Below are 24,769 nucleotides of genomic sequence, written 5' to 3'. Positions count from 1 at the left end.
CATGCATTACAACCATATGTGCACAACATGATGACCTCAAATTAAGATAAACAGTGCGTGATCTGGTAGGAGGGGACCAGTTAGAATTTTCTTCAGTTTGAGTAGCCCATCCCACTCAAAAGGTCCCTGAATAAGGGTTGTTTAAAGATGGACAAAACACCTATGTTTCCAGGGGTGAATTATTCAAACTCCAAAGAATCCCTCTCGACACATGGCTATGATGTTCCCTCGCTATTCCTACTCATGACCAGAGATGCACGTATTGTCAGCCACTTAGGGATATGCTCAACTGGTCAATCAACTGACAACTAAATTTGTGCTTGGGTAGTTATGTGTCCTGACCGTCTTCACAGGAGGCACTGAGAGGAAGAGAGCAAAAGGCCAGCAAAGAAGTCTATGAACTGACAACATCAAAAAATGAACTGGATACGAGAGCCTGGTGGATTGTATGCAAGAATCACAACACAGTGTAGCTAGAGGGCACTGGTAGAAGACAATATGCCAGAAATTGGACTTGCCATGTTCCCATAGTTATATATTACAACCAAAAGGTCAATTGTCCTTTAAATCATACCCTACTGAGATCAGATTCTTTCATAAATTTCTGCACATGTAATTTTAATGCTAATAATGAATCATAATCAGGATCTTTTCTGTTTGGCTGCACCTGTGGATATTTCAAAGTCTAGTGAAAATTTAAAAATTTGGAATATTGGTATAATTTTCCATGCCAAATCTCAGGAGATATTTAACTTTTGCCAGAAAAAATTTTTTTTAAATGTTACAGAGATTTAAAGTTTGATCATTTTTACCTAGTCAGAAAACAGGATTTGGAAGCTGCCAATTTGTGCATTGACTGCCTGTGTTATCAGTTGTAAATATGGAATATTGGCAGAATTCTGCTTTATGCATACCATATAATCCCTCATAACTTCTTTTATTTTTTGGAATTTTCAAAAATGTTGTATTCTACACACAGGAATTCATACGATTATACAAAAACCAAAAAAAAAAAAAACCAAAAAAATTTTTGGGTGCATGATTTAAGCTATTACTTTTAGCACATCTCATAACCAGCATTTAAATAAAAAAAAAATGACTACACAAGTAAGCAACTTTTTAACAGCATGGTTTGTTACTATGGAAACACATGGGCAGAGGTAAAGCATGTACACACCACCCACTTGCATTTTTTGGGGGTTTTTTTCTCAAAATTTCTTCAGATTGCCGTATTCGATATAGGAATATGATTTTGCCCAAAAATCACGTTTACAAAATTTGAATTTCCCCCCTCACCACCCCAATTTCTTAATTTTTAACTTTTTCCCAAATTGTTTTTATAAAATTTAATTCAACGTTCTCCTCGTTACACCCTGCCAGGCCATATCAATGATTTTCAGGCAGTTTACAATGTTGTAGTGCTCCATCCAAAACTCACAAAGAGTTAGATTTGAATTTTTGGTGACTTCAAAGCACTAATGAAACAGGTGTTTGGTGTACAATTTCTTAAAATTAGAAATCACCTGTTGGTCCATGGGCTGCAAGATAGGGGTGGTGTTGCATGAAAGGTACATAACTTTTATAAATCTAAATTCATCCAGGATATAGTCTTCGAGTTTAGGAGGGAGAGCAGGAGTATAGTCGAGGATGAAGAGGGCGTTGAGAGGAAGATTGTTCTTGAGAAGATAATTTTTTACTGCTGGTCTGAAGACAAGGTTTATCCACTTGGTGAACAATTGCCTGGTGACCCAGGCTTTAACATTTGCCCTCCACATGACTTGCAGCTTCTCTTTCAGGATTTTGTGCAACTTGAAAGCTTGTAGGTTTTCAGAATAGTAGACAAGGAATGGTTTCATCTCAAAGTCTCCCCTCACATTGGCACAAAGGGTGAGAGTTAGCCGATCTTTCATAAGCTTGCGTTCTGTCATTTTCTCCTCTGCAGTTCTGTAGGTTCTTCTCGGCATTTTTTTACCAAAACAGGCCAGTATCATCACAGTTGAATGCCTATTGTGCGATGTACTCCCCTCATCCGGCTGCAATGAGCTGATGGAATTCATGCACAAAATCTTCAGCTGCCTTTGTGTCAGAACTCACTGCTTCTCCATACCTGACAATACCCAGTCCTCTTCTTGAAATTATCAAGCCAGCTGTGACTGACCTTAAATGCATCTGCTGATGCCTCCTCCCATCAATGTTCCAGTATTCTGCTTCAGATGATCCCCATACAGCACTCATGCTTTCTTGCAGATGATGATCTCCATAATCATATCCTCTGTGAATTGCTTCTTGTTGATTCACAAGAGAAGCAATTTTTCCATCCTTTCGTGGATAGATGTGCATTGCTTAGAGAGCCTGGAGGCACCCTTTGCTGTTGTAACAGCCTTGATCACATCCTTTTTTTGCAGGATGGTGCAGATTGTCAATGTGCTTCGGTTATATTGACATGCTGTGTCCACTACATGCAATCCTCTCTCATGTTTATCAATGATTTCCTTCTTCAATTCTATCGTAATCAGCTTTTTCTTCTTAGCACTGTCCTTTGCACTAACATTCTTAGGACCCATGGCTAACACAACTAATTATTATAAAATAATAGCAAAAAATGCACAAAACTAAACAAAAACACTGGGAAAAACACAACAGGGATGCTGCCACAAGATAAACACATGAACTGAGTGAGCAGAGACTGCACTTATTGGGAGAGCGTGTGCAAGCTCAGCGCTGATTAGTAGTTGCTTCTATGAAACTCGCTCATACTTCAAGACAAAAATTTGCACGAGTCTCGGCTTGTACAGCAAATTACTCATACAATGGTGCACTCATACAGCGAGGTTCTACTGTAATTCATACTGAAGTTTTACCTAGAGTGTGTGTGTGTAAAGATAAAAAAAAATTAAAATCTTCCAGATTTATAATCTCTGTATTTTTCTACATGGTTTACAAACAAAAAAAAAAAATTTCAAAAAAAGTTTAAAATTTAAAAAAATTGGGGTTGTGAGGGAGAAAATTAAAATTTTGAAAATGTGTTTTTTTAGGCCAAATCCTAAACTCCTATATCAAAAGCATGGAAATAAGAAGAAATTTGGAAAAAAAATAAGGTAGGGGAGCAAATGTCACCTCCAGCATGCTAGAAACAACAGCTAAACGACATGATTTCTGAAAAAAACTTCTGAAGTTTATATTGAAGATCATTATCATCGTTTAACGTCTGCCTTCCATGCTGGCATGGGTGGGACGGTTTGCCAGGAGCTGGCCAGGCAGAAGCCTGCATCAGACTTCTGTAACTGTTTTGGCAGGATTTTTACAGCTGGATGCCCTTCCTAACACCAACCACTCAGTAAAATGGACTTAGTGGCTTTTACATGGCACAAGCCCAGGCAAGGTTTTTATAGCTGGATGCCCTTCCAAACACCAACCACTTTACAGTGTGGACTGGATGCTTTTTAAGTAGCACCTGCACTGACAGGATCACCAAATAACTTGCAAGGCAAAAATCATTTGTGAGGAGAGGAGGCATTGGAGGAAGTGATCTTGTGTCAGATGATGAAAGGCTAGTGAGACAGAGTAACAGAAACAGGTGTCTTGCTTCTTGCTGTAGATGAGGTACAAAGTTGCCTGGCCAGAGAGAGAGATCAAGAATGACAGAAACAGGTGTACTGTTACAAGGAGATCCATTGTTACCCAACTTGAGAGAAGTGCAGGAGTAAAAGCGAGAGAGTGGGAGACAACAGGATATAGATGGTGGCAAAGTGCTGGGCATACTCACAACAGTTGGGGATCAGAATATAAATGGGATGGTTGAGTAAAGGAAGAGAGAGATATAGATGGTGGAAAGTGCCAGGGCATTTCCTTGAGGTTCAAAGGTCATAATACAAATGACAGGGTATTGTGAAAGAAGCAGATTAGAGGAGTGGAGAAGTGAGTGATAAAAACCGGGGTGTATACAGGGTGGGTTGTGGGCTGCTGGATAGCAATCATCATTATCATCATCATTGTTTATCGTCCACTTTCCATGCTGGCATGGGTTGGATGGTTTGACTGAGGACTGGTAAGCCAGGAAGCTGCACTAGGCTCCAAACTGATCTGGCAAGGTTTCAACAGCTGGGTGCCCTTCATAATGCCAACCACTCCGAGAGTGTAGTGGGTGTTTTTTATGTGCCACTAGCATGGGGGCCAGTCAGGCAATACAGAGAAACAGGGCTGTGAGGACAGGATTGGGGAGTGAGAGGTAGGCATAGTGTATGAAGAAGGAAATGTGAGGAAGAGATGTAGATTGGTTTGCTGGGGTAGGGTGTGTGAAAAGTTTTGCTGTGTGGGTGGAACAAATAGGGTGGGGGCTAACAGATAGCAATGAAATGATACAGGGAAATAGAACCAAGAGGACGGGATGAGGGCATGGAAGGTAAGCATAGTGCATGAAGTGGAAATGCAAGGAAAAGATGTAGAGATATAGTTTGGTTTGTTGTGTAGGGTGTGTGAGAAGTTTTCTAGTTAAGTGTGAGTGGATGGGGCACACAGCACTTCTAGAACTCAGTTTCGCTGACATGGGCAGGTCTTCACAAGAACCTCATATCACCAGACATCTCAGTCCATTGTCGTTTCTTCAATGAGGCCCAACATTCTGAGAGTGGTCCTTATCACTTTATCCCTCTTCCTGGGTTTCCCTCTTCCGCAGGTACCATCCACTTTCAGTGACAGGAATTTCTTTATGCAGCTGTCCTCATTCATACACATCACATGTCCAAACCAATGTAGTCTTCTCTCTTGCATGTTACATTTGATTCCTCTTATGTCCAATATTTTTCTAAATACATTTACAGTTTGTTGTACATGTGCGATGAAGTTGCACATCCAACAGATCATATTTCTCTTCAGTCCACGCATGTCTTCAGCATTCAGAGCCCATGTCTCACTACTATGGAGTATAGTCATTTGCACACAAGCATTATACAGTCTACCTTTCACTCAGAGAAAGTCTTTTCGTTACCAACAGAGGTAATAGTTCTCTGAACTTCCTTCACCCTATTCTTATTCTAGAAACAATACTTTCAGAGCATCCTCCACCATTGCTAATTTGATTACCTAGGTAACAGAAACTATCTACAACCCCAAGAGAGCCTCCTGGGCATTGTGTGTATAAAATGAAATGAAATCCAGGTTTAGTCACAGATCGATCAAGTTAGTCAATTTTTAATATCTTTGTGACAACATAGTGTCTCTATACATCCTAATGAAAAATTGAAAGAAAGAGATAATGCTGCTCTCTCTTTGGAAGAGAAACTAATTTTGACAGTGGTAAGGAAGATATTTGTTTTATTATCACAATTGAAACGATATTCCAAGGTGTTACATGGCACAAGTCAATAATTTCTTTATTTTTTCAACTTTCTGTGTAAGGACCTTGCATGGCTCTGCTGGTGATTCAAAACTGAATCCACTCAATCATTGCTTGTCAAGAAATTCTCAAATCTGTTTGTCTTTGCATCTACACACTGGATGCTGTATAGCAAACACTTGACCTACACTATGTCATTAAGAGGTCAGTCCCTTGTTTTAGATGTAACCTATTCAACTTTCTATTGATATCCGAAGAACATTCTGCCTGTAATCAACTGTTTTGCTTATTTCTGACAGTTTTTGCTAATTTCTGACTGTTTTTGGCTACTTCTTTACTTTTTATTTTGTTTCTTTAACTGTTTGGACTTTTTTCCTAATTTTTTTAACTTCAATTTTTAGATGGATTGTCCAAGATTCCAAGGATAATCACATAATTGTGGATCACAAGACTTGTGGCAAGGATATACAACTTCTTGGCATGCAACAGACGAGGTGATATTGATATGCTGTAGGTGCAAAAAATACTGTGTCAATCCATACGAACACTTTCTCGGAAAAGAGCCAACTATCAGTCTACAAAATTTTAAATATAATTTTTGACTTTATTTTCGAAATGCCGGTAACCTGTTCCATGTCGGTGAACAATGTCAGCAAAGTGACAGCAATACAGTGGTATGAATATTGCTGAGAAATCTGTTCATAAAAATTATTAAAAGATAAAAAAAAGATGTGGTGGCCCGAATCATGTCATAGAAGAGGATGAAGGCTTAATGTTTAAGAGAAAAAATGAAGTTGGGTATGTGGTGCACTCATACAACAACACCCAGAAAAAGGGATACTTGCAACATGTTGAAGACAGAAAGGCAGAGACACTAGAGGCAGTCATTATGGAAAATGTTGAATCAGGGTACTTACAGACCAGTGGGCTGGTTGCCAAAATCTAGAAAAACTTGGATACATCCATGGTCCTGTGAACCACTCTCAGAATTTTGTGGACCCAGAGAGTGGTGTATGTATGAATCGAGTGGAGGCATACTGGAGCAGAATTTAAAAAAGACTGAAATATAAATTCAGGTCAAGTGACGAGGCTATGTATAGGGATCTTTATAACATGACATGCAACTGAGCATGGGAGTATTGCAAGACCTTTGTAAAACACATTGCAGAAATTTACCCACAATGATTTTTGAAAGGTATGTAAACGATAATTCTCATAACTTATTTCTGTGTACTTTTTGAGCATACCTACACAAGTGTAATGCCTTTGATTTTCTTTCCTCACAACTGTCTAAAAACTAGAAAACAATGGAATGCGCTTTGTACACCTCAACCAAAAATTATTTCCTTAAAAGAACTCCATTTTTCTATATGTTATGAGGAAATAAAATCAAGTGGGGGCTACTTGTGAAGGTATGCCATTTTTTGATGCATGGAGACACTATGTCGTTACAAAAATGTTAAAACTTTACCAACTTGATTGATCTGTGACTAAACCTGGATTTAATTTCCTTTTATACACACTTTGCTATTGATTATATAGATAATTGCAAACATGGCCTGTAAAGATAACTTATCTTAATACACTATATATGTGTACATTTTCATAAATGTTTCTCTTGCATGATGACCCCTTTGGAACTTAACAATCATGGCTGATGTCCAATTTACACATTTTACCTCTGCCCCAGTTTTGAAATGTTAAAGTTTTCCTTCTTTTGGAATTAAGAAAGGTATGTAAAAATAACTTCTCTTCCTACAAAACTTCCATGTATGTTTTTGTTGCATGCACATGCACACACACACACACACACTCTGGGTAAAACTTCAGTATGAATTATGTTATTTCTTGCTGTGTGCACACACAAAATTACAGTTCAACTACAATTGTAATGACCTTTCATTATTTTGTAATTCAATTTTGAGATGAGCATATTTGAAAACCTGATCTTTGATATAAACTTAAAAGGAAGTTTTTTTAGAAATTGTGTCATTTAGCTGCTGTGTCCAGCATGCCAGAGGATTTGCGTCCCACGCGGATGGGAAAGCCTTCTTTTTTCTGTCGAGGGTTTATATGCTCCATTATTACACTATTTTCGTTAGTCATTGCACGGTGAACGGCATAAGCTTTCAGCTTATATAAAAATACCATTATTATTATTTACAGGATTGTAAAATACGGCACTGTATAATAAAGCCATTCACACCGAAAGCATATGTATATATATATATATATATATATATATATATATATATATATATATATATATCTATATATATATATATATGCTTATTATAGCCTCAGGCTGACCAAAATCTTGTGAGTGGATTTCGTACTCGGAAACTGAAAGAAGACTGTCGTATATATATGTATATTTGTGTATGTGTGTGCCTGTGTCTTGTGTTTGTACCCCCACCATTCCTTGACACCTGATGTTGCTGTGTTTGCATTCCTGTAACTTAGCGGTTTGGTAAAAGACACTGACAGAATGAGTACTAGGCTTACAAAGAATAAATCATGTAGTTGATTTCTTCGACCAATGACAGTGCTCGACCATGGCCGCAGTCACATGACTGAAACAAGTAAAGCAATAAAAATCTATGCCATTTTAATCCCGAGCAAGGCCGGGTATCTCTACTAGTGTATATATAAAGGAGACCACAAGGTGGATGGGTTAAGTGCTAGAAGAATGTGATCTTCTTCTAGCACATTAGCCGTCCACCTAGTGGTCTTCTTTATGCATACATACATACATGCATACACACACATACACATATACATATATACATACATATATATATATACATATATATATATATATATATATATATATATATATATATATATATATATATATATATATATATATATATATATATATATATACATATATATATATATATATATATATATATATATATATATATATATATATATATATATATATATATATATATAGGAATACAAAATACAAAATGGCTGATAGTTAGCAAGGTGAGACAAACATAAGAAAGAAGAAAACAAAGGACCACTGATGAGGTCACAGAAGTGTGACGAAAGAAGATTAATGTAATATGAAGCTGAAGCAAATTAACACCAAATATACAGTGCGTGTGTTTTTATTGGCTAAACTGGCAATATGACCATCCCCAAGTACAACAACATATATATATATGTATGTATATATATGTGTATGTGTGTGTGTATATATGTGTATATATATATATGTATGTGTGCGTGTATATATGTGTATATATATATATGTGTGTATATATATATATGTGTGTATATATATATATATATATATGTGTGTGTGTGTGTGTGTGTGTGTGTGTATGTGTGTATCTTCTTATCTTAATATATAAATCTGAAGTTGTGTGTCTGTGTGAAGCCTTTTTGAATGTTTATAGAAATCCACATTTTCCACCTTTTCGTAAAATTGTTTACATCAATGGAATTTTCTCGATGTGAACTTTCCAGTGCAGTAATTAGATTTTTAAAATTCCGTTTACTTTGTGTGATTTAAGGGAGATTTGGCTGTTGTTTCTAGCAACTTTTATATTTCATCCCTTCCACCTGGAACGCCATTCTTTCACACGCGCTCAACATAAAAATATAGAGAGTAAGAGTTAAAGAGGGAGAGGGAGAGAGAGAGAGAAAGTGATACATACAACGTCATAGATTAAACTTTCATCTCAGTGTTCTTTACCTATTTTTCATAACATAGATACATAAAAACACACACAACCACACATACATGACCTGTGACAACAACATACACATTGCTCTCAATCTCTATTCATTTCTCCCCCCCCCCCTCTTCCTCTCTCACTCTCTCAAACGTATACACGTGCAATTAAACACAATCATTCACATCGTGGTATATTTACAAAACATTGATGGCATAACTACAGAGTTGTATCCCCCAACTTTGGAAGGTCATAACTTTCATAAAAATGAATATTTTTTAATGAAATTTTCTATGCATATATTATTTATTATGTAGATTCCAAATATACAAAAATTTCCGGTGAAAGTGTTTTGGAAGGGGGTGGGGTACAATATTCGGAAATTCCACTTAAATTCCTCTTAACTTCCAGGAAAATGAATATTTTTTCATGAAATTTTGTACAAATGTACCTTGATGTATGTACATTTCAAGCATGTAGGAAATTTGAAGGAAACAACTGCAGGTTATTTTTGAGAAGTGTTCCCCACTCGGTGGTGTTTCGGAGCAAGTCGACCATCTTTGTTTCATTTTTCTCTATTATGTGCATTCTTAGATTTCTAATGAAGTAATAGGCAGTGAAGAGAAGCAGTCATAAGAAAACTTTTAACTACCCCTATTCCTTTCTCTCCCCCTCTCTACCTCTTCCTCTCTCGCTCTCTCAAAAGCACACACGTGAAAGTACACAATCATTCAGTAAAATATAACTCATGTTCGTCAATGTTTTGTAAATTTACCACGATTTTCACTAGAGTGTTAGGGTTAGGGTTTTAGGGTCAGGGTTAGGGTTTAGGATTAATGTTACGGTTACGTTTTTAGGGTTGGGGTTAGGGTTTAGGGTTAGTGTTAGAGTTAGGGTTAAGTTTATGGTTTTAGGGTTAGGGTTGGGTAATCGTGCAGGTGTTAATCTGAAAAATTACAGAAATGTGAAAACTACCGACCCTGCCATCTATTATAACTTTTATTTTCTGTTTAATATATACATAGATTATGCCTCCAAAGAAGAGAGTTTGCTGGGGAAAGAAAGCATCCGGTTTAAAATGACAGCAACAGACTGCAGCAATTCCCCACATTCCAGAAGCTACTTTGAACATAATGCAAAATGGTGCATCAACATCTTCTGACCAATCTGATAAAATTCTGGCAGAACTCTGTAGCAACAGATCGCCAGCAATTGCTTCATCACAAATTGCCGTCCCAGCTCCCGCTAAAAGGGGTTACCCTGCTATGTATAATCAGAGCATCGCAAAAATTTGTTTTGCACAAGCATTTGTATAGCCAATTAGACGGATGAAATTTACGTACGCTTAATAATGTTATGCAAAACAGCCTTCAGACTTTCCCTATTAATTTCATCGTCTTTTGAATTATGAACATATTTACATCATAAGGGTTTTTTCGTTGTAACCCTTGCTTTTTTAGTTGATTTTCACCAAGCAAGACTTATCGTAGATAGTGTAATAAGTTACACCCGGACAACGTCAGGTTACACTGCTAGTATATGTATATATATATATATATATATATATATATATATATATATATATATATATATATATATATTTATAAATTTTATAAGGAATATATATATGTGTGTGTGTGTGTGTGTGTGTGTGTGTATGTGTGTGTTCTTGATATTCTTTCAGACCAAGTTGTTTTACATCTAATACACTATTTTTCTTTTGTTTCTTGGCTCTGGTGAGGCATCTCGGAATATTCACATCGGGAATATTCGTTCAGAGCAAGTCGTTTTACATCTATTTTTCCTTTGTTTCTTGGCTCCGGTGAGGTATCTCGGAACATTCATGATGTGAATGTTCCGAGCCTCCTCCCCACCCACCCCGTTCGCGAGCGCGCATTTTTTTCTTCATATTCGTTCCCAGCAAGTTGTTTTACACCTATTAGACTAATTTTTTTTATTTCTGTCACCGGCTCAAACGCTTTAGTTTGACCCATATTTGTTCTTACTTATAAAAAAAAGAAAAAAAAAAAAGCAGATGGACTATTAGAACAAATACGGCTTTTTCGACATTGATCTCGTTTTCTTCTTGGAAATTTACGGATTTGACATACACAAATAAAGCAGGTAAGAACACATATGCAAGGCTTTTCTCAAGTTTAAAATGCGACGTTGCTTTTGTTTCTACATGCACACACGTATACAGGAGTGACACATAAATACATAAAAACAGAACACGCTCGCGCACACATACATACCCCTATTAGTTTCCTCTTTCACGTCAAACAGAACAAGCACGCACACAGGAGTGTTGGATCTTTTTGGTTTGACGGGCAACATTTTTCATTTATGTTTTATGTAGTGTTTTTTGTACCGAAACACTTTCAAACTTCGTATACTTGTATATTTTGTGTTATAAAACAGATAAAAATTTTTGTATTCGAAGTTATTTCATGTAAAAAGTTGTCGTATTTCGGTAATTTCAACCAATCACTGACGTCTATTGAGGTGAAAACAATTACTGCCGTGGAATGTAAACAACGGTGTCATGGGATCTTTTCCCTTGAATAAAATTAGTGCCGTTGTTTGTCAACAACAACTACCCGTGTTACTCTTATTTATGACATCGTTCGTGCGTTTGTACTGGTTTTAGCTTTCGGGTTTTAGGGTTAGGGTTCGGGTTTTAGAGTTAGGGTTAGTTTTAGGATTACGGTTAGGGTTATGATTATTTTTGCCATAACCTCACTCATAACCCTAACCCTAAAACCCTATAACTCATAACCATAACCCTAACCCTAACCCCAACCCTAAAACCCTAACTCTAAACCCGAACCCTAACCCTAAACCCTTACTAGGGAATAATGATATAATTAAACAGGGAATAACACTCTTGACACCGGTAGAAATTATTGTTTATAAAAAGAGCAGTAACTGTATTCAGTTGAATAGACGTCAGTGATTGGTTGAAATTACAGAAATACGACAAATTTAACATGAAATAACTTATTAAGAACTAATTTTTGTTAAGAAGGCTAAGAGAAAAAGATGTTTTATATGACACATTCTACCAGTATCCCAAGTTTGAAAGTGTTTCGTTAAGAAAACAAGTGTTGCCCGTCAAACCAAAAAGATCCGGAGTGTTTACAGTTGACAAGATAACACGTGCTCGCGGAAAATAACGAAGGTAATGGCAGTTCTTTGGCAATTCTGAGACGGAATACGAGTGAATACCCGTGGTAATTGTTCAGTATGGTTGTATTAAAAAAAAGTTAATAAGAATTAAGGGGGAGATAAGTAGTAAAAATAAACAACTTTTTCATAACACTGGCATCCCGCCAGAGAGAGAACAAATGTGTTCTTTTCATCCGTAGAATTACGCCATAACCATACTGAAAAATTACTCTAGTCTTTCGTTACGGTTCATTTTTTTTTGAGAGAAGTCATATTTCTTTGCTCAAAATCATTTTAATTGTTGGGCACGAGATATGTCTCATGATATTTATGCACGTGTCTTCCGTCAGGAATCAAACTACAGTCGTGGATTAGTGTAACTTCTGTTGGGAAGTATGTGATGTTTGGCTCCAACAGAATCTCATAGAAATCGACGGTTTGGATGCTAATGGACAGCCATTTGTTGTAGAAATTAACGAGGTAAATTTTCAGATTAACATCCGCACGATCTTCACTAGGGTGTTAGGGTTAGGGTTTTAGGGTCAGGGTTAGGGTTAGTTTTAGGGTTAGGGTTTAGGATTACGGCTAGGGTTAGGTACGGAATTCCCTAACCCTAAAACCCTAACCCTGACCCTAACACCCTAGTGAAAATCGTACAGGTGTTAATCTGGAAATTTACCATTAACGAAAGGTTCTTTCATCGTAAGTATTACCGAAGTGAGTGACACCCTGGCCATTGAGTTTTCGGCAGCATAGAGAGAGTCTCTAAAAAGTGTTTTTTGGCGAAGAACCTGTAGTGAAACTACCTCTCTCACGGTTATATATTTACAAATGCGAGCGTAGCAGAAAATAACTCTTTCCCGCTTTGCTGTGTCTGACTTTTATTTTCGCGGCAATTGTCTCCAGTCCGTTCGCCCCAGGACGCAAACCGACCAACCGTAGCCACTAATAAGGTCACGCCAGTTCGTCGCGACCACAGATCCTCACAGATCTGGTCGTTGACCACACGCGTAACACAGCCAGCCAGTTCCAGCGACGACATCAACAGCATCATTCAACTACATACTACCCAACGTCGCCAGCGTCAACATGGCTTCTCTACGTACACAAGCAACCAAACAGCCACCGCAGCTTCTCAACCCTATTTGTGTGATTTGCTCACCACGAAATTAACAGCCAGAACTCAACCTGCGAAGAACATCTGTATTAAGAATCCGGCCCGGCATCGAAGCCTCAACTTCACGACAAGCTACTTAGCTCTGCCTTAACCATAACCTCTTATGTACAGACTCTCTAACTACTGTGTACCTTAACAGAACTGGTATATTCTTATCCGTGTTACTGACTCTTTTCTATCCTATGTATCTCTTACATTAACATACATCTATTTGTACACAAACACTATTTTTTTACATGACGGCCAGTCTTATATTGTGTTTTATTATGTCGCATTCACACACACACAGACATACAGTTTAATGCTCCAATAAATCTTACTGTTATTCATCTTTATCGGTTGAGTCATCTTCTATCTTTATCTTACTGGCATTTCTTAGTTCTCTATGTTATAGTATTATAACATATCATTATATTTTGTGTCGACCGTGTGACGCGTTAAAAAAGGAGCATGTTTTCCATTCGTCACCATTTCTCCTTTGGTTCGCACGGTCGTTCTTACAAACCTGACCGTACTGAACAAACTTTAACTGCGCTGATACAAAGATGGAGTTTACCTGGGACTCACATAGTCGATGGCTGGCGAGCGTATACTAACATCTTTCGATACTAGTCCACCACAACTTCCGGTCGTTGCGAGCACGCATACTGATTACATGATCGTATAGTGTGTTTGTTTTTAAATGACTTGAAAATATGAAAAGACAACATTAAATAGAAACTCAAATCTTCTCCCCCTCAGATGCATACAGTTCTCAAACTTTAAACACATAAACACACTATACGATCATGTAATCAGTATAGGGAGGAGATACGCCACTGTGGAGGTGCGCTTCACAACGGAGGAGGAAGTAATAAAGCACTCCACAGAGGCAATAAGGACAGAGGAATGGGTGCTCTTGCATTCGTACTGCGGCAAACGTGTAGCCAAGGTGCAAGTGAGTAAGGTGCCATCCGAACTGAAACTTTAAACACATAAACACCCTATACAATCATGTAATCTAATCAGTATGCGTGGGCGCAACGACCGGAAGTTGTGGTGGATTAATATCAAAAGATCGCCAAGAACGCATTTGTTCACTTTCAGGCAGCGATCGCTAGTGTTTTATGCTGCATAAAAAGTAAATTGCTTCTTTTACTACTTATCTCCCACTTACGTTTTTATTTCCTTTTTGATGGAAGTAAAGGACATGGACCGCACCGCACTCCCTCTCGGTTTTTTTTCTACAGAAACCCACCTTTTCGACTGCGGTGAATCCGAATCTGTAAAAAAAAAAATATCGGTATTTCATAATTTTTCACTTCTTTTTAGAATTTTTTTTTTTGTGTAATATGTAGAAAAATACGGAGATTATGATGATTCTGAAGAAAAAAAAAATTGTAAAATTTCGAGGCTAATGCAATTTCGCACCTCCTTGAAAAATGCATTTTCTTAAAAAACATTTTTCGGATCCTTACGTTTAGGGTTAATAATATAAAGATCTACGGATCCTGGATCCTCCATAACCAAAAACGTGGGATTCCATAAAAAAAAATCAATATAGGCGCAGGAGTGGTTGTGTGGTAAGTAGTTTGCTTACCAACCACGTGGTTCCGGGTTCAGTCCCACTGCATAGCACCTTGGGCAAGTGTCTTCTACTATAGCCTCGGGCCGACCAAAGCCTTGTGAGTGGATTTGATAGACGGAAACTGAAAGAAGCCGGTCGTATATATGTATATATATATGTATACATTTGTGTGTCTGTTTGTCCCCACAACATCGCTTGACAACCGATGCTGGTTTGTTTACGTCCCCGTTACTTAGCGGTTCGGCAAAACAGACCGATAGAATAAGATCTAGGCTTACAAAGAATAAGTCCTGGGGTCGATTTGCTCGACTAAAGGCGGTGCTCCAGCATGGCCGCAGTCAAATGACTGAAACAAGTAAAAGAGTAAAAGTGAGAGAGAATATATATCGATTTTCCTGAAAGTTATGACGGAAAAACCAGATCTTGTGAATTTTCTGAAAATACTCTCCCCCACCCACCCCAGGTCCGTTTGCGTAATTTTTTTTTTGTCATATTCGTTTTCTAGAGTTGTTAACACCAAGCAGGCTGGGTTTTTTTTTGTTTTGTTTTTTTTGTTAACGGGTGAAGATCTTATTAACCACGTATCTAAACAGACAACTCGACATGCTAGATAGAAACAGCAGCTAAACGACGAACTATGTTTTCAAAATTTTAATTTCCCCCACCCTCTTTTTTTCTTTGCCAGAGGGGTGGAGAGGGGGAAAATTAAAATTTTGAAAACGTATTTTTGGGGTTTTCAAAATCTTCAATTTCTAAGTATGCTCCAACCGACAAGCGAGAAACAACACCCAAACCAAAGATCCACTTTCTAAATACGAATTACCAAAAAAGAAAAAAATTCCTAAATGTCATTTTGTTGTCGTGTGTGCGCAAAAAAACTAATTTTTACATACCATTTAATTCCAAAAGACCCTCAACCACAACATGTTCATTTCCTGTCACAGATTCGCTGGTGGAGGGGAGGGGGTGTTTATTTATTTTTAAAAAATTAAAATTTTACAAATGTTTTTTTAGAATCATAATCTCCGTATTTTTCTACGTATTCCCCCCCCCCCCCAAATAAAAACAATTCCAAAAAAGTGAAAAATTGGGCGGGGCTATATAGAAATAACAGCTTTAAGGGACGACCGTGCGAACTCAAAAAGGAGATATGGTGACGAATGGATAAACAGAGGACTCCTTTTATTTAAACGTGTCACACGGTCGAACACAAAATATATATATCTAATGATATATTTGATATGTTATGCGACCAGTAATGAAAGACCACAACCGTATAAGATGTATAACAGAGATATTTATTGTAGCGTTAAAGATGTATGTCTGTGTGAGAGTGTGAATGCGACATATAAGAACATAGTCAAAGACAGGCCGTTATACAAAGAAAAGTATGTATGTGAGTGATACATGTAAGTGTATGTGAAATATTACAGCAGAGAAAGAGTCAATAACACGTGAGCAATTATACCAGTTCTTGGGTACACAATAATATGAATCTGTATGTGAAGTGAGTTGGCTGAGTGTGGCAGAGCTGATCACTAGTTGTGATGTCGTGGCATCGATGCCGGGCCGTGATTCTTGTTATACAGATGTTCGTCGCTGGCTGAGAATCTTGTCTGTTTATTATCGTGGTGAAGCTAAGTCACCTAACAGAATCGAAGAGAGAGATGTGCCGCGGTAGTTTGGTGTACATAGAAAGTCGTGTAGACGCTGGTGGTGTAGAGGCTGCTTGGTAGTAATCGTGTTGGTCATGACGATGTTGCTGGTTAGTAGTCGTAGATTTGTATTGCTGATGTGGCGACGGCGGTGGTCATCGTGGCTGGACGAAGCTGCTGAAGTGGTCGCTGGCTGCTGCTGCTGTCGTGTGGTACACGGAACAGTCCCTAAGAGAAACTGGACCGAGACAAATTTGTGGGGTATGAGTTGATCTATTTATAGCGTTAAGGGGGCTCCAAATGGCTTCAGAATTTTACTCTATCACGTGACCTTATTAGGGGCCGTGATTGGTCAGTTTGCGTTCTGGCGGGAAAGGTTCGAAGAATTTGCCGCTTCAAATAATAATCAGTCACGTGATGACAAAGCTGGTGTTTTCCCCTACGTTCGCGTTTGTTTATATTTAAATGAGAAGAATGGCGATAGCAGTTTTGTATCTAATGGCGGGAGGTAGTTTCACTACACAGCCAAATCTCATAAAACTGCGATAATATATTGAAATTTTGAAAATGCGATTTTTTATTAGAATCGGGTCCTCCGTAACCAAAAACGTGGGATTCGGTAAAAAAAAAAGTCAATATATATCCATTTTACCCGAAATTATGATGGAAAAATCGGATCTTGTGAATTTTCCGAAACTCTCCTCCCCACCCACCAGGGTCGTCAGTGCACATTTTTTTCATATTCGTTTCCACACACTTGTTTGTATCTCCCAGGCTGGTTTATTTATTTATTTTTGTTCCCGGGTGAAGATCTTTATATTGACTACGCGTGTTACATACGCCCAGGCATGTGTCTGTGGCTTACGATTGGCTAAAATTACCCAAGATTTGCAAACTTTGAATTTCACATGAAAAGTTAGCGGGGAGAACACCTAATATGAAATCGATTGGAAGAGAAATTGAAGAAAATGAAAAGTTGCAGCCAAACAGAGATCTTCATAACCGTTTTATAAGAAATTAATAATAAAAACGGTATGAACTTCTAAAAATGGAAATTGTTTTGAATTTCAGGTAATCAGATGCAACCAATCTCGACACGCCGGGAATCGGACTTGCCAAATGTAAGCTAAAATCGGCATACCTACACAAGTGTGCTCCCTCTCCCATAACTTTGTTTCTACGTAACTGTAAGAAAAATTGATATTTTTAAAATGAAATTTTCTACAAATACACTTCAGATTACATAGATTCTGATTATACTGGAATTTGTTGTCACATCCCCCCACACACACACACACACAGAATGGGGAAAGAAGTTTCGGAAAATTCATGAGTCAGCTTTGATTCTTTTATGAAATTTTCAACAAATACCATTCAGGTAGTGTATATTAGGATTATAATGTAACAGAACCCGGTGGAGGTAAAGACAATGGAGATTTTCTTCTTTTTTTTCACTATATCGAGTGTGGAGATTCCGAATCTCCATTTCAAAATTTTTATTCTCCCACCCTTAATTTCTTAAATTTTCAATTAAAAAAAAAAATTTTATTTGACGAAATACATAGAAAAATACGGAGATTATGATTCTGAAAAAGAAAAAGAAAAAATTTGAAAAAAAACTAAGCACCACTCCCCTCGCCCTATGACAAGGTGTTTTTACTACTGTTTCGCGCATGCTACTAAAATAGTAGACACCGCAAAAAGTATCTAAACAGAAAACTTGACATGCTAGAAACACGTTTTCAAAATTTTAATACGAATTACCAAAGAAATTTAACACCTCCACCAACTAATTTCTTGATTTTTCACTTATTTTAGAAATATTTTTTGACAAAATACGAAAAAAAAAAAAGAACGAAGATTATGATTCTTAAAAAATGTTTTGTAAAATTTCAATTTTTCAAAAAAAAAAAATAAATACCCTCCCCTACACCCTATGACAGTGAAATTTCCACCATCCTTTTTTTCTTTGCCAGAGGGGCAAATTTTGAAAACGTGTTTTGGGGTTTTCAAAATCTTCAAATCGGAAATCTGACAAGCTAGAAACAACAGCCAAACCGAGGATCAACTTTCTAAATACGAATTACCAAAACGGAAAAAAAATTTAAATGTCATTTTGTTGTGTGTGTGTATGCAAAAAAATCTAATTTTTACATATCTTTCTTAATTTCAAAAGGCCCTCAACCACATGTTGGGTTGTTATGTTCGTCATGAAACACTCACTCTACCCACTGCAGCATCTTTCCACGGACTCCAGTGTTGGACAGTTTCGTCAACAGTGTTAATGATGGTCATCATGGTTTATTTTCTTGTTGATTCTTTTTATTTTTTTAACAATCTATCTTCTATTTCCAGGTATTCTGCACTTAGATTTGTTTACTGTGCAGAATACCTAGAAATAGAAGACCTATTTTATGACGGAAGGAGGGTGTGTTTATTTTCTTTCTTTATTATTATTTTTTTTTTTTACGGAATCCCACATCTTAGGCTATGGAGATTCCGATTCTGAAAAAATTTTTTTCAAAAATTGCAACTTAAAAATTACCCCCCCCCCCCCCATTTCATTTTTCACTTTTTCCATATATTTGGGGTTTTTTTTGCGAAATACGTACAAAAATACGGAGATTATGATTCTGAAAAAAAAATTGGGAAAAATTTCCGCCCTCCACCACCATTTTCTCCCAAATTTGTTTATTTACAAATTTTTTTTTGCTGAAAACACCTGTTTTCGGATACGGAGGTTCCGGAAAATTGCCAAAAATCGGTATTGTCATTTCCACCCGCACCCCATTCTTCAATTTTGATTTTTTTCCCCAACACTAATCCTAGCCCTAACCCTAACCCCAAACCCCCAAACCCTAACCCTAACCCAAACCGTAACTACAGAAATGTTTTGACATTTTTGTCCGAATCATAATGTCCGTATTTTCTCGCATATTTAGAAAAAAAAAATTCTTAAAAAATTTTACAAAATTTTTGGAAATTGTTTTTCAGAATCATAATCTTCGTATTTTTCTGCATATTTTGAAAAAAAAAAAAATTCTGAAAAAAGTTAAAAATGAAGGAAATAAGGGGGGGGGGGGGTAATTTTAAAATGCCGATTTGTGCCAATTTTTTTGCAGATTCGTATTTCCCGTAGCCGAAAAAAAAAAAAAAAAATTGTTTAAAGGGTGGTTTTTGGGGGACGGACGAAAGTCTTGCCAAGATTTCTTTCAGAGTAATTTCCCGCACTTATATGACAAAGTGAAATTAAAGTGTTCATTCGAAGAAATATTGAAGCAGCTTGCTGCAGAGAAAATAATAGATTTTTTGAAAACAAACGGCATTATTGCCACAAGTAAAACGTGTTTGCACACACGATGTGAATGAACACTTTAATTTCACTTTGTCACAGTATTTCTTTCTTATTTTTACTTTTCTTTTTTCAAAAGAGTTTGCTGTTATTTCTGCACACAGTTTTTGTAAAAACTTTAATTTCACTTTGTCATATTACAACGGGAAATTTTAAAGTTGCAATTTTTGAAATTTTTTTTCAGAATCGGAATCTCCATAGCCTAAGACGTAAAAAAAATTAAAGGGGAAGGGTTCCGTTTACATCTCCGCCATGTGAGCCTCTCACGCATTCATCCACGGCGACTGTCTGAGGTGAAAAGACCCACTCTGGTTCTACTTCCGCCGACCTCCTCACTCCCTCTTCCGGTAAGGCCTCGTCCACCTAATCTCTTATGTAGATGTGTCCTAAAATCGGATCTGGTGTGTATTCCCCACCCCACCTCAAAACGTTAAGGTACTGATGATTTGAACAATCTTTGGTTTAATCAGAGCTGTTTTACATCAGAAGTGAGCAAGATAAAGGGAAGTAATTCACATGCACTAAAAATTATCTTCGCCTAGAAATGTACATTAGCCAACGCTCATTATGCTCGTGTTAAACTGAACTCTTGATTATTACAGACATTTACTTTTTACCTTTCACTGTATCATTCTTTTAGATAATGATTTCTTTAATGACTCAGCTATGGCTTCTCATGACCTCTTGCATTTTAATTGGATTTCTCTGTCTTAACGTTATCCCAGATAAATATAATATAATTCATAAACTATATCTGTTCGGTAAAATGAAACAGTATGTTGACTGCTACATTCATTCGCCTTACGATTTACCAAAGCGGTAAGTTTAGAATGTTTCCTACATAGCAACAGTTTAGTGTCACTCACCACTGGATTTCGTTTCCTCATGGCTTTCTTAATTATGCATATTTTGAAATTTTGCAGAAATTCGTGTTTATGTTTGAAAAACGAACTAAAGAGGGTGGGGTCGTTGTGCGCACGCATACTGATTACATTATCGTATAGTGCGTTTATGTGTTTAAATGACTTGAAAATATGAAAAGACAACATTAAATAGAAAAAAAAAAATGAATAGCCCACTAAACTCAAACCTTCTCCCCCTCAGATGCATACAGTTCTCAAACTTTAAACACACTATACGATAATGTAATCAGTATACGCCACTGTGGAGGTGCGCTTCGCAACGGAGGAGGAAGCAATAAAGCACTACACAGAGGCAATAAGGACAGAGGAATGAGTTCTCTTGCCTTCGTACTGCGGCAAACGTGTGGCCAAGGTGCGAGTGAGTAAGGTGCCATCCGAACTGAAACTTTAAACACATAAGCACACTATACGATCATGTAATCAGTATGCGTGCGCGCAACGACCGGAAGTTGTTGCGTACTAGTACTGAAAGATCGCCCCCACGTTTTTGGTTATGGAGGATCCGATCCTGAAAAGAACATTTTCAAAATTTCGATTACCCCCCCCCCCGCATTCCCCACCTTTCATTTTTCACTTTGCCGGAAATTATTTTCTTTTTTTGCAAAATACGTAAAAAAAATACGAAGATTACGATTCTGAAAAAATTAAATTTGAATTCGTGTTTATTTTTACCATATTCTTAATCTTTGTATTTTCCCACGTAGATTGATGGGGAAAAAATTCGAAAAGAAGTTTTTTTAAAAAGTTAAAAAACAAAAAAAAAGCACTTTAATTTCACATGGAATTACTTTGTCATATTACTACGGGAAATTACTCTGAAAGAAATCTGCAGAAAGGTGAGTAGACTGATTACATTGTTATCGCAGTTTTGTAAGATTTGGGTGTTATTTCTAGCATGTGGATAGCCTGCTTGAAGGCCTGAGGGTATATATTCTTTTTTTTTTTTCTGTTGAAAAATTGAAATTTTACAAAGAAAGTTTTTTCAGAATCGTAATCTTCGTATTTTTCTACGCATTTCGCAAATAAAAAGAGCAATCCTTCGTTTTAACTCGACAAAACCAAAACAAACACTCTGTTGTTTCCGTGACAACTCGACAGTTCACTTCGGATATCTCCGTGACAGCTGCTAATGGGTTGTTGCACACACACAGACAAGAACAAGCACGCACACACAACCCTTTAGCTTTCCTCTTTCATTTCAGCAACTGTCACGAAGATATCCGAAGTGAATTCTCGAGTTGTCACGGAAACAACCGAATTTTTGTTTTGGTTTTCTCGAGTTAAAACGAAAGATTGCCAAAAAAAGAATTTCCGGAAAAGGTGAAAAATAAAAGGGGAGGGACGGAATTGAAATTTTGAAAATCAAGATTCATTTTACCGGAAGTTATGATGGAAAAATCGGATCTTGTGAATTTTTCGAATGTCCCCTCCTCACTCACTTGGGATCGTCAGCGCGCGTTTTTTTTTCATATTCGTTCTCTACATACTTGTTAACACCCACAAGGCTTGTTTATTTTTGTTTGTTCCCTGGTGAAGATCTTTATATTGGTCCTGTCGGGCTGTGATAACAAAAAAATGACGCTCCTTTAGAAACGCACCTCTGCAAGAAAATGTAATGCAATTAAAGAAAAAGTTACGGAAATGGAAAATATATACAAAATAAATGATGTATGCAAAAAAAAAAAATTTAGAAAGATTCATCCATTTTTAGCCACTGAGGTCTATAATTTATTTTTTCTGCAACTAAAAGCAAAAATGGCAAAAAAACATCTTAGATATAACTCGACAATTCACTTTGAGTATTTCCGTGACAGCTGCTTAAATGAGAGGAGAAGAAAGCTTATGGGTTGTGTGTGCGTGCTTGTTTGTTCTGTATTTGTGTTGTGGAATATAGATATAACGAAGCCAGCAATGTCTCATTTTACATACACACATGAAGCAGGTGAGAACAAATATGCAAGGCTTTTTTTTCTTCAAGTTTAAAATGAGACATTGCTGGCATAATTTCATTATGGAATACCATAATACATAAAAACAGAACAGACTAGAACAAGCACGCACACGCAACCCATTAGCTTTCTTCTCTTCCCATTTCAGTAGCTGTCACTGAGATATCAGAAGTGAATTGTCGAGTTATATTGAATTGATGTTTTGTTTCGTATTGAAGGAACGCCGTTTTATAATTATTTCTGTCGTATGAGCGAAGAAGGTAAAGCGAGTGCGGCCTAATTTCGTTTTGACTCGAATTCTATAAACGTATTTCTCGGTAATTTCCGTGAGCACGTGTTGTCTTGTCAATTGTCAGCTGCGTGCTTGTTCTATTTGACGTATCGAAGTGGAAAGAGGAAGCTAATGGGTTGTACGTCTGTTTTTTTGTTTTATGAATTTCATAAAATGCGTTGAATCGTCCCACTGATCTTATTTAATTTAGCTTTAAAATTAATAGAAATCAACGTCAATTATATTTCTTTCTTTCGCATTTCTTTTTATCAATAGTAAGTCTTAATTTACATTTCTTCCTTTTCTCCATGCATGTTGTAATATTTCTGCTCTTTGATTTCGGTCCCTTGTTGCGACATTGTTTCTGTTATATCGACATTCCACACACAAATACATAAAAACAGAACAAGCACACACACAAGAACAGACGTACAACCCATTAGCTTCCTCTTTCCTCTTTGATACGTCAAATAGAACAAGCACGCAGCTAGCAGTTGACAAGACAAACATGTGCTCACAGAAATTACCAAGAAGTATGTTTATAGAATTCGATTCAAAACGAAATTACGCTTTGAAGGAATTGCGGTGACCTTCTAATATGTTACAAACACCCATTTTTAGTCCGGAAAACTGGGTGGGGTGGGGTGGAACTTGGAATCTCCCCCTCCATTTTCAAATGTTTCTGGATAACATTTTGCAAAAATGTTTTCGAGAGAGTAAATTCAAACAACTTTGAAAAGAATATTTGAAAATGCAGAGGTAACGGAGGTAAAGAATGATGTAAAATTCATCTAAAAAACATGTAAGAGATTGTGTATGTGTGTGAAACAAGTAAAAGTATAATATTAAAACAAAATATCTTTTTCATTCCTCTTAAAATCACTGGAGAAGTTTCAGATGTGGAAGCAAGGACTAAAATCGAAGGGCCTTAGAGTCAACCTAGCTAAAATCAAAGTCCTAATAAATAGGAAGGTAGACAAAACACAAACCTCATCAGGTAGATGGCCCTGCTCGATCTGTAGAAAAGGCGTAGGTAGAAACTCTACAAGATGTACCCAGTGTAAGCTATGGACACATAAGAGGTGCAGCAATATCAAAGGAAGGCTAACTAGGAAGTTAGTTTTTGTATGTGGCAGATGTTCAGGAGCAATAAACACTGAAAATGTGCAGAAAACGTCTGCCACATTCCAGGCTGAAAAACTAGATGTAGTTGATAGCTTCCGCTATCCAGGTGACCAAGTTAGTAGTGGGGGAGGGTGCACTGAAAGTGTAGCTGCTAGAATAAGAATAGCCTGGGCAAAGTTCAGAGAGCTCTTACCTCTGCTGGTGACAAAGGGCCTCTCGCTCAGAGTAAAAGGCAGACTGTATGACGCATGTGTACGAACAGCCATGCTACATGGCAGTGAAACATGGGCCGTGACTGCTGAGGACATGCATAAGCTCGCAAGGAATGAAGCCAGTATGCCCTGCTGGATGTGTAATGTCAGTGTGCATACTTGACAGAAAAGTTGGACCTAAGCATCAGTGGTGGTGTATGTTCATTTGGCAAGAATGGATGAGGATAGCTGTGTGAAAAAGTGCCACAGCCTTGCTGTTGAGGGTACTTGTGGAAGAGGTAGACCTAGGAAGACCTGGGATGTGGTGGTGAAGCACGACCTTTGAACATTAGGCCTCACCGAGGCA

General features: G+C 37.3%; 1 protein-coding gene and 1 pseudogene across 3 annotated transcripts in view; both read left to right on the top strand.

The window, feature by feature from the left end:
• The first annotated feature begins 5,839 nt into the window (after positions 1-5,839).
• Positions 5,840-6,520, top strand: LOC149132854 (uncharacterized; annotated as a pseudogene).
• A 13,652-nt stretch (positions 6,521-20,172) lies between these two features.
• Positions 20,173-24,769, top strand: part of LOC106867229 (polyprenal reductase) — a 94,787-nt gene continuing 90,190 nt past the window's right edge. Inside the window, exon 1 of one of the 3 annotated variants that reach the window (XM_089361596.1) lies at positions 20,173-20,762. In XM_089361596.1, the coding sequence (XP_089217722.1) occupies positions 20,587-20,762 (176 nt within the window). In that variant the 5' untranslated portion in view covers positions 20,173-20,586. The remainder of the gene's footprint in view (positions 20,763-24,769) is intronic. The other 2 variants (XM_089361598.1, XM_089361597.1) reach the window with 2 other exon arrangements.

The sequence above is a fragment of the Octopus bimaculoides genome, chromosome 13 (assembly GCF_046866305.1).
Source record: "Octopus bimaculoides isolate indiv1 chromosome 13, ASM4686630v1, whole genome shotgun sequence".
Taxonomy (NCBI): Eukaryota; Metazoa; Mollusca; class Cephalopoda; order Octopoda; family Octopodidae; genus Octopus; species Octopus bimaculoides.
Note: the sequence above shows the minus strand (reverse complement) of the source record. Positions and strands in the feature narration are given on the sequence as shown.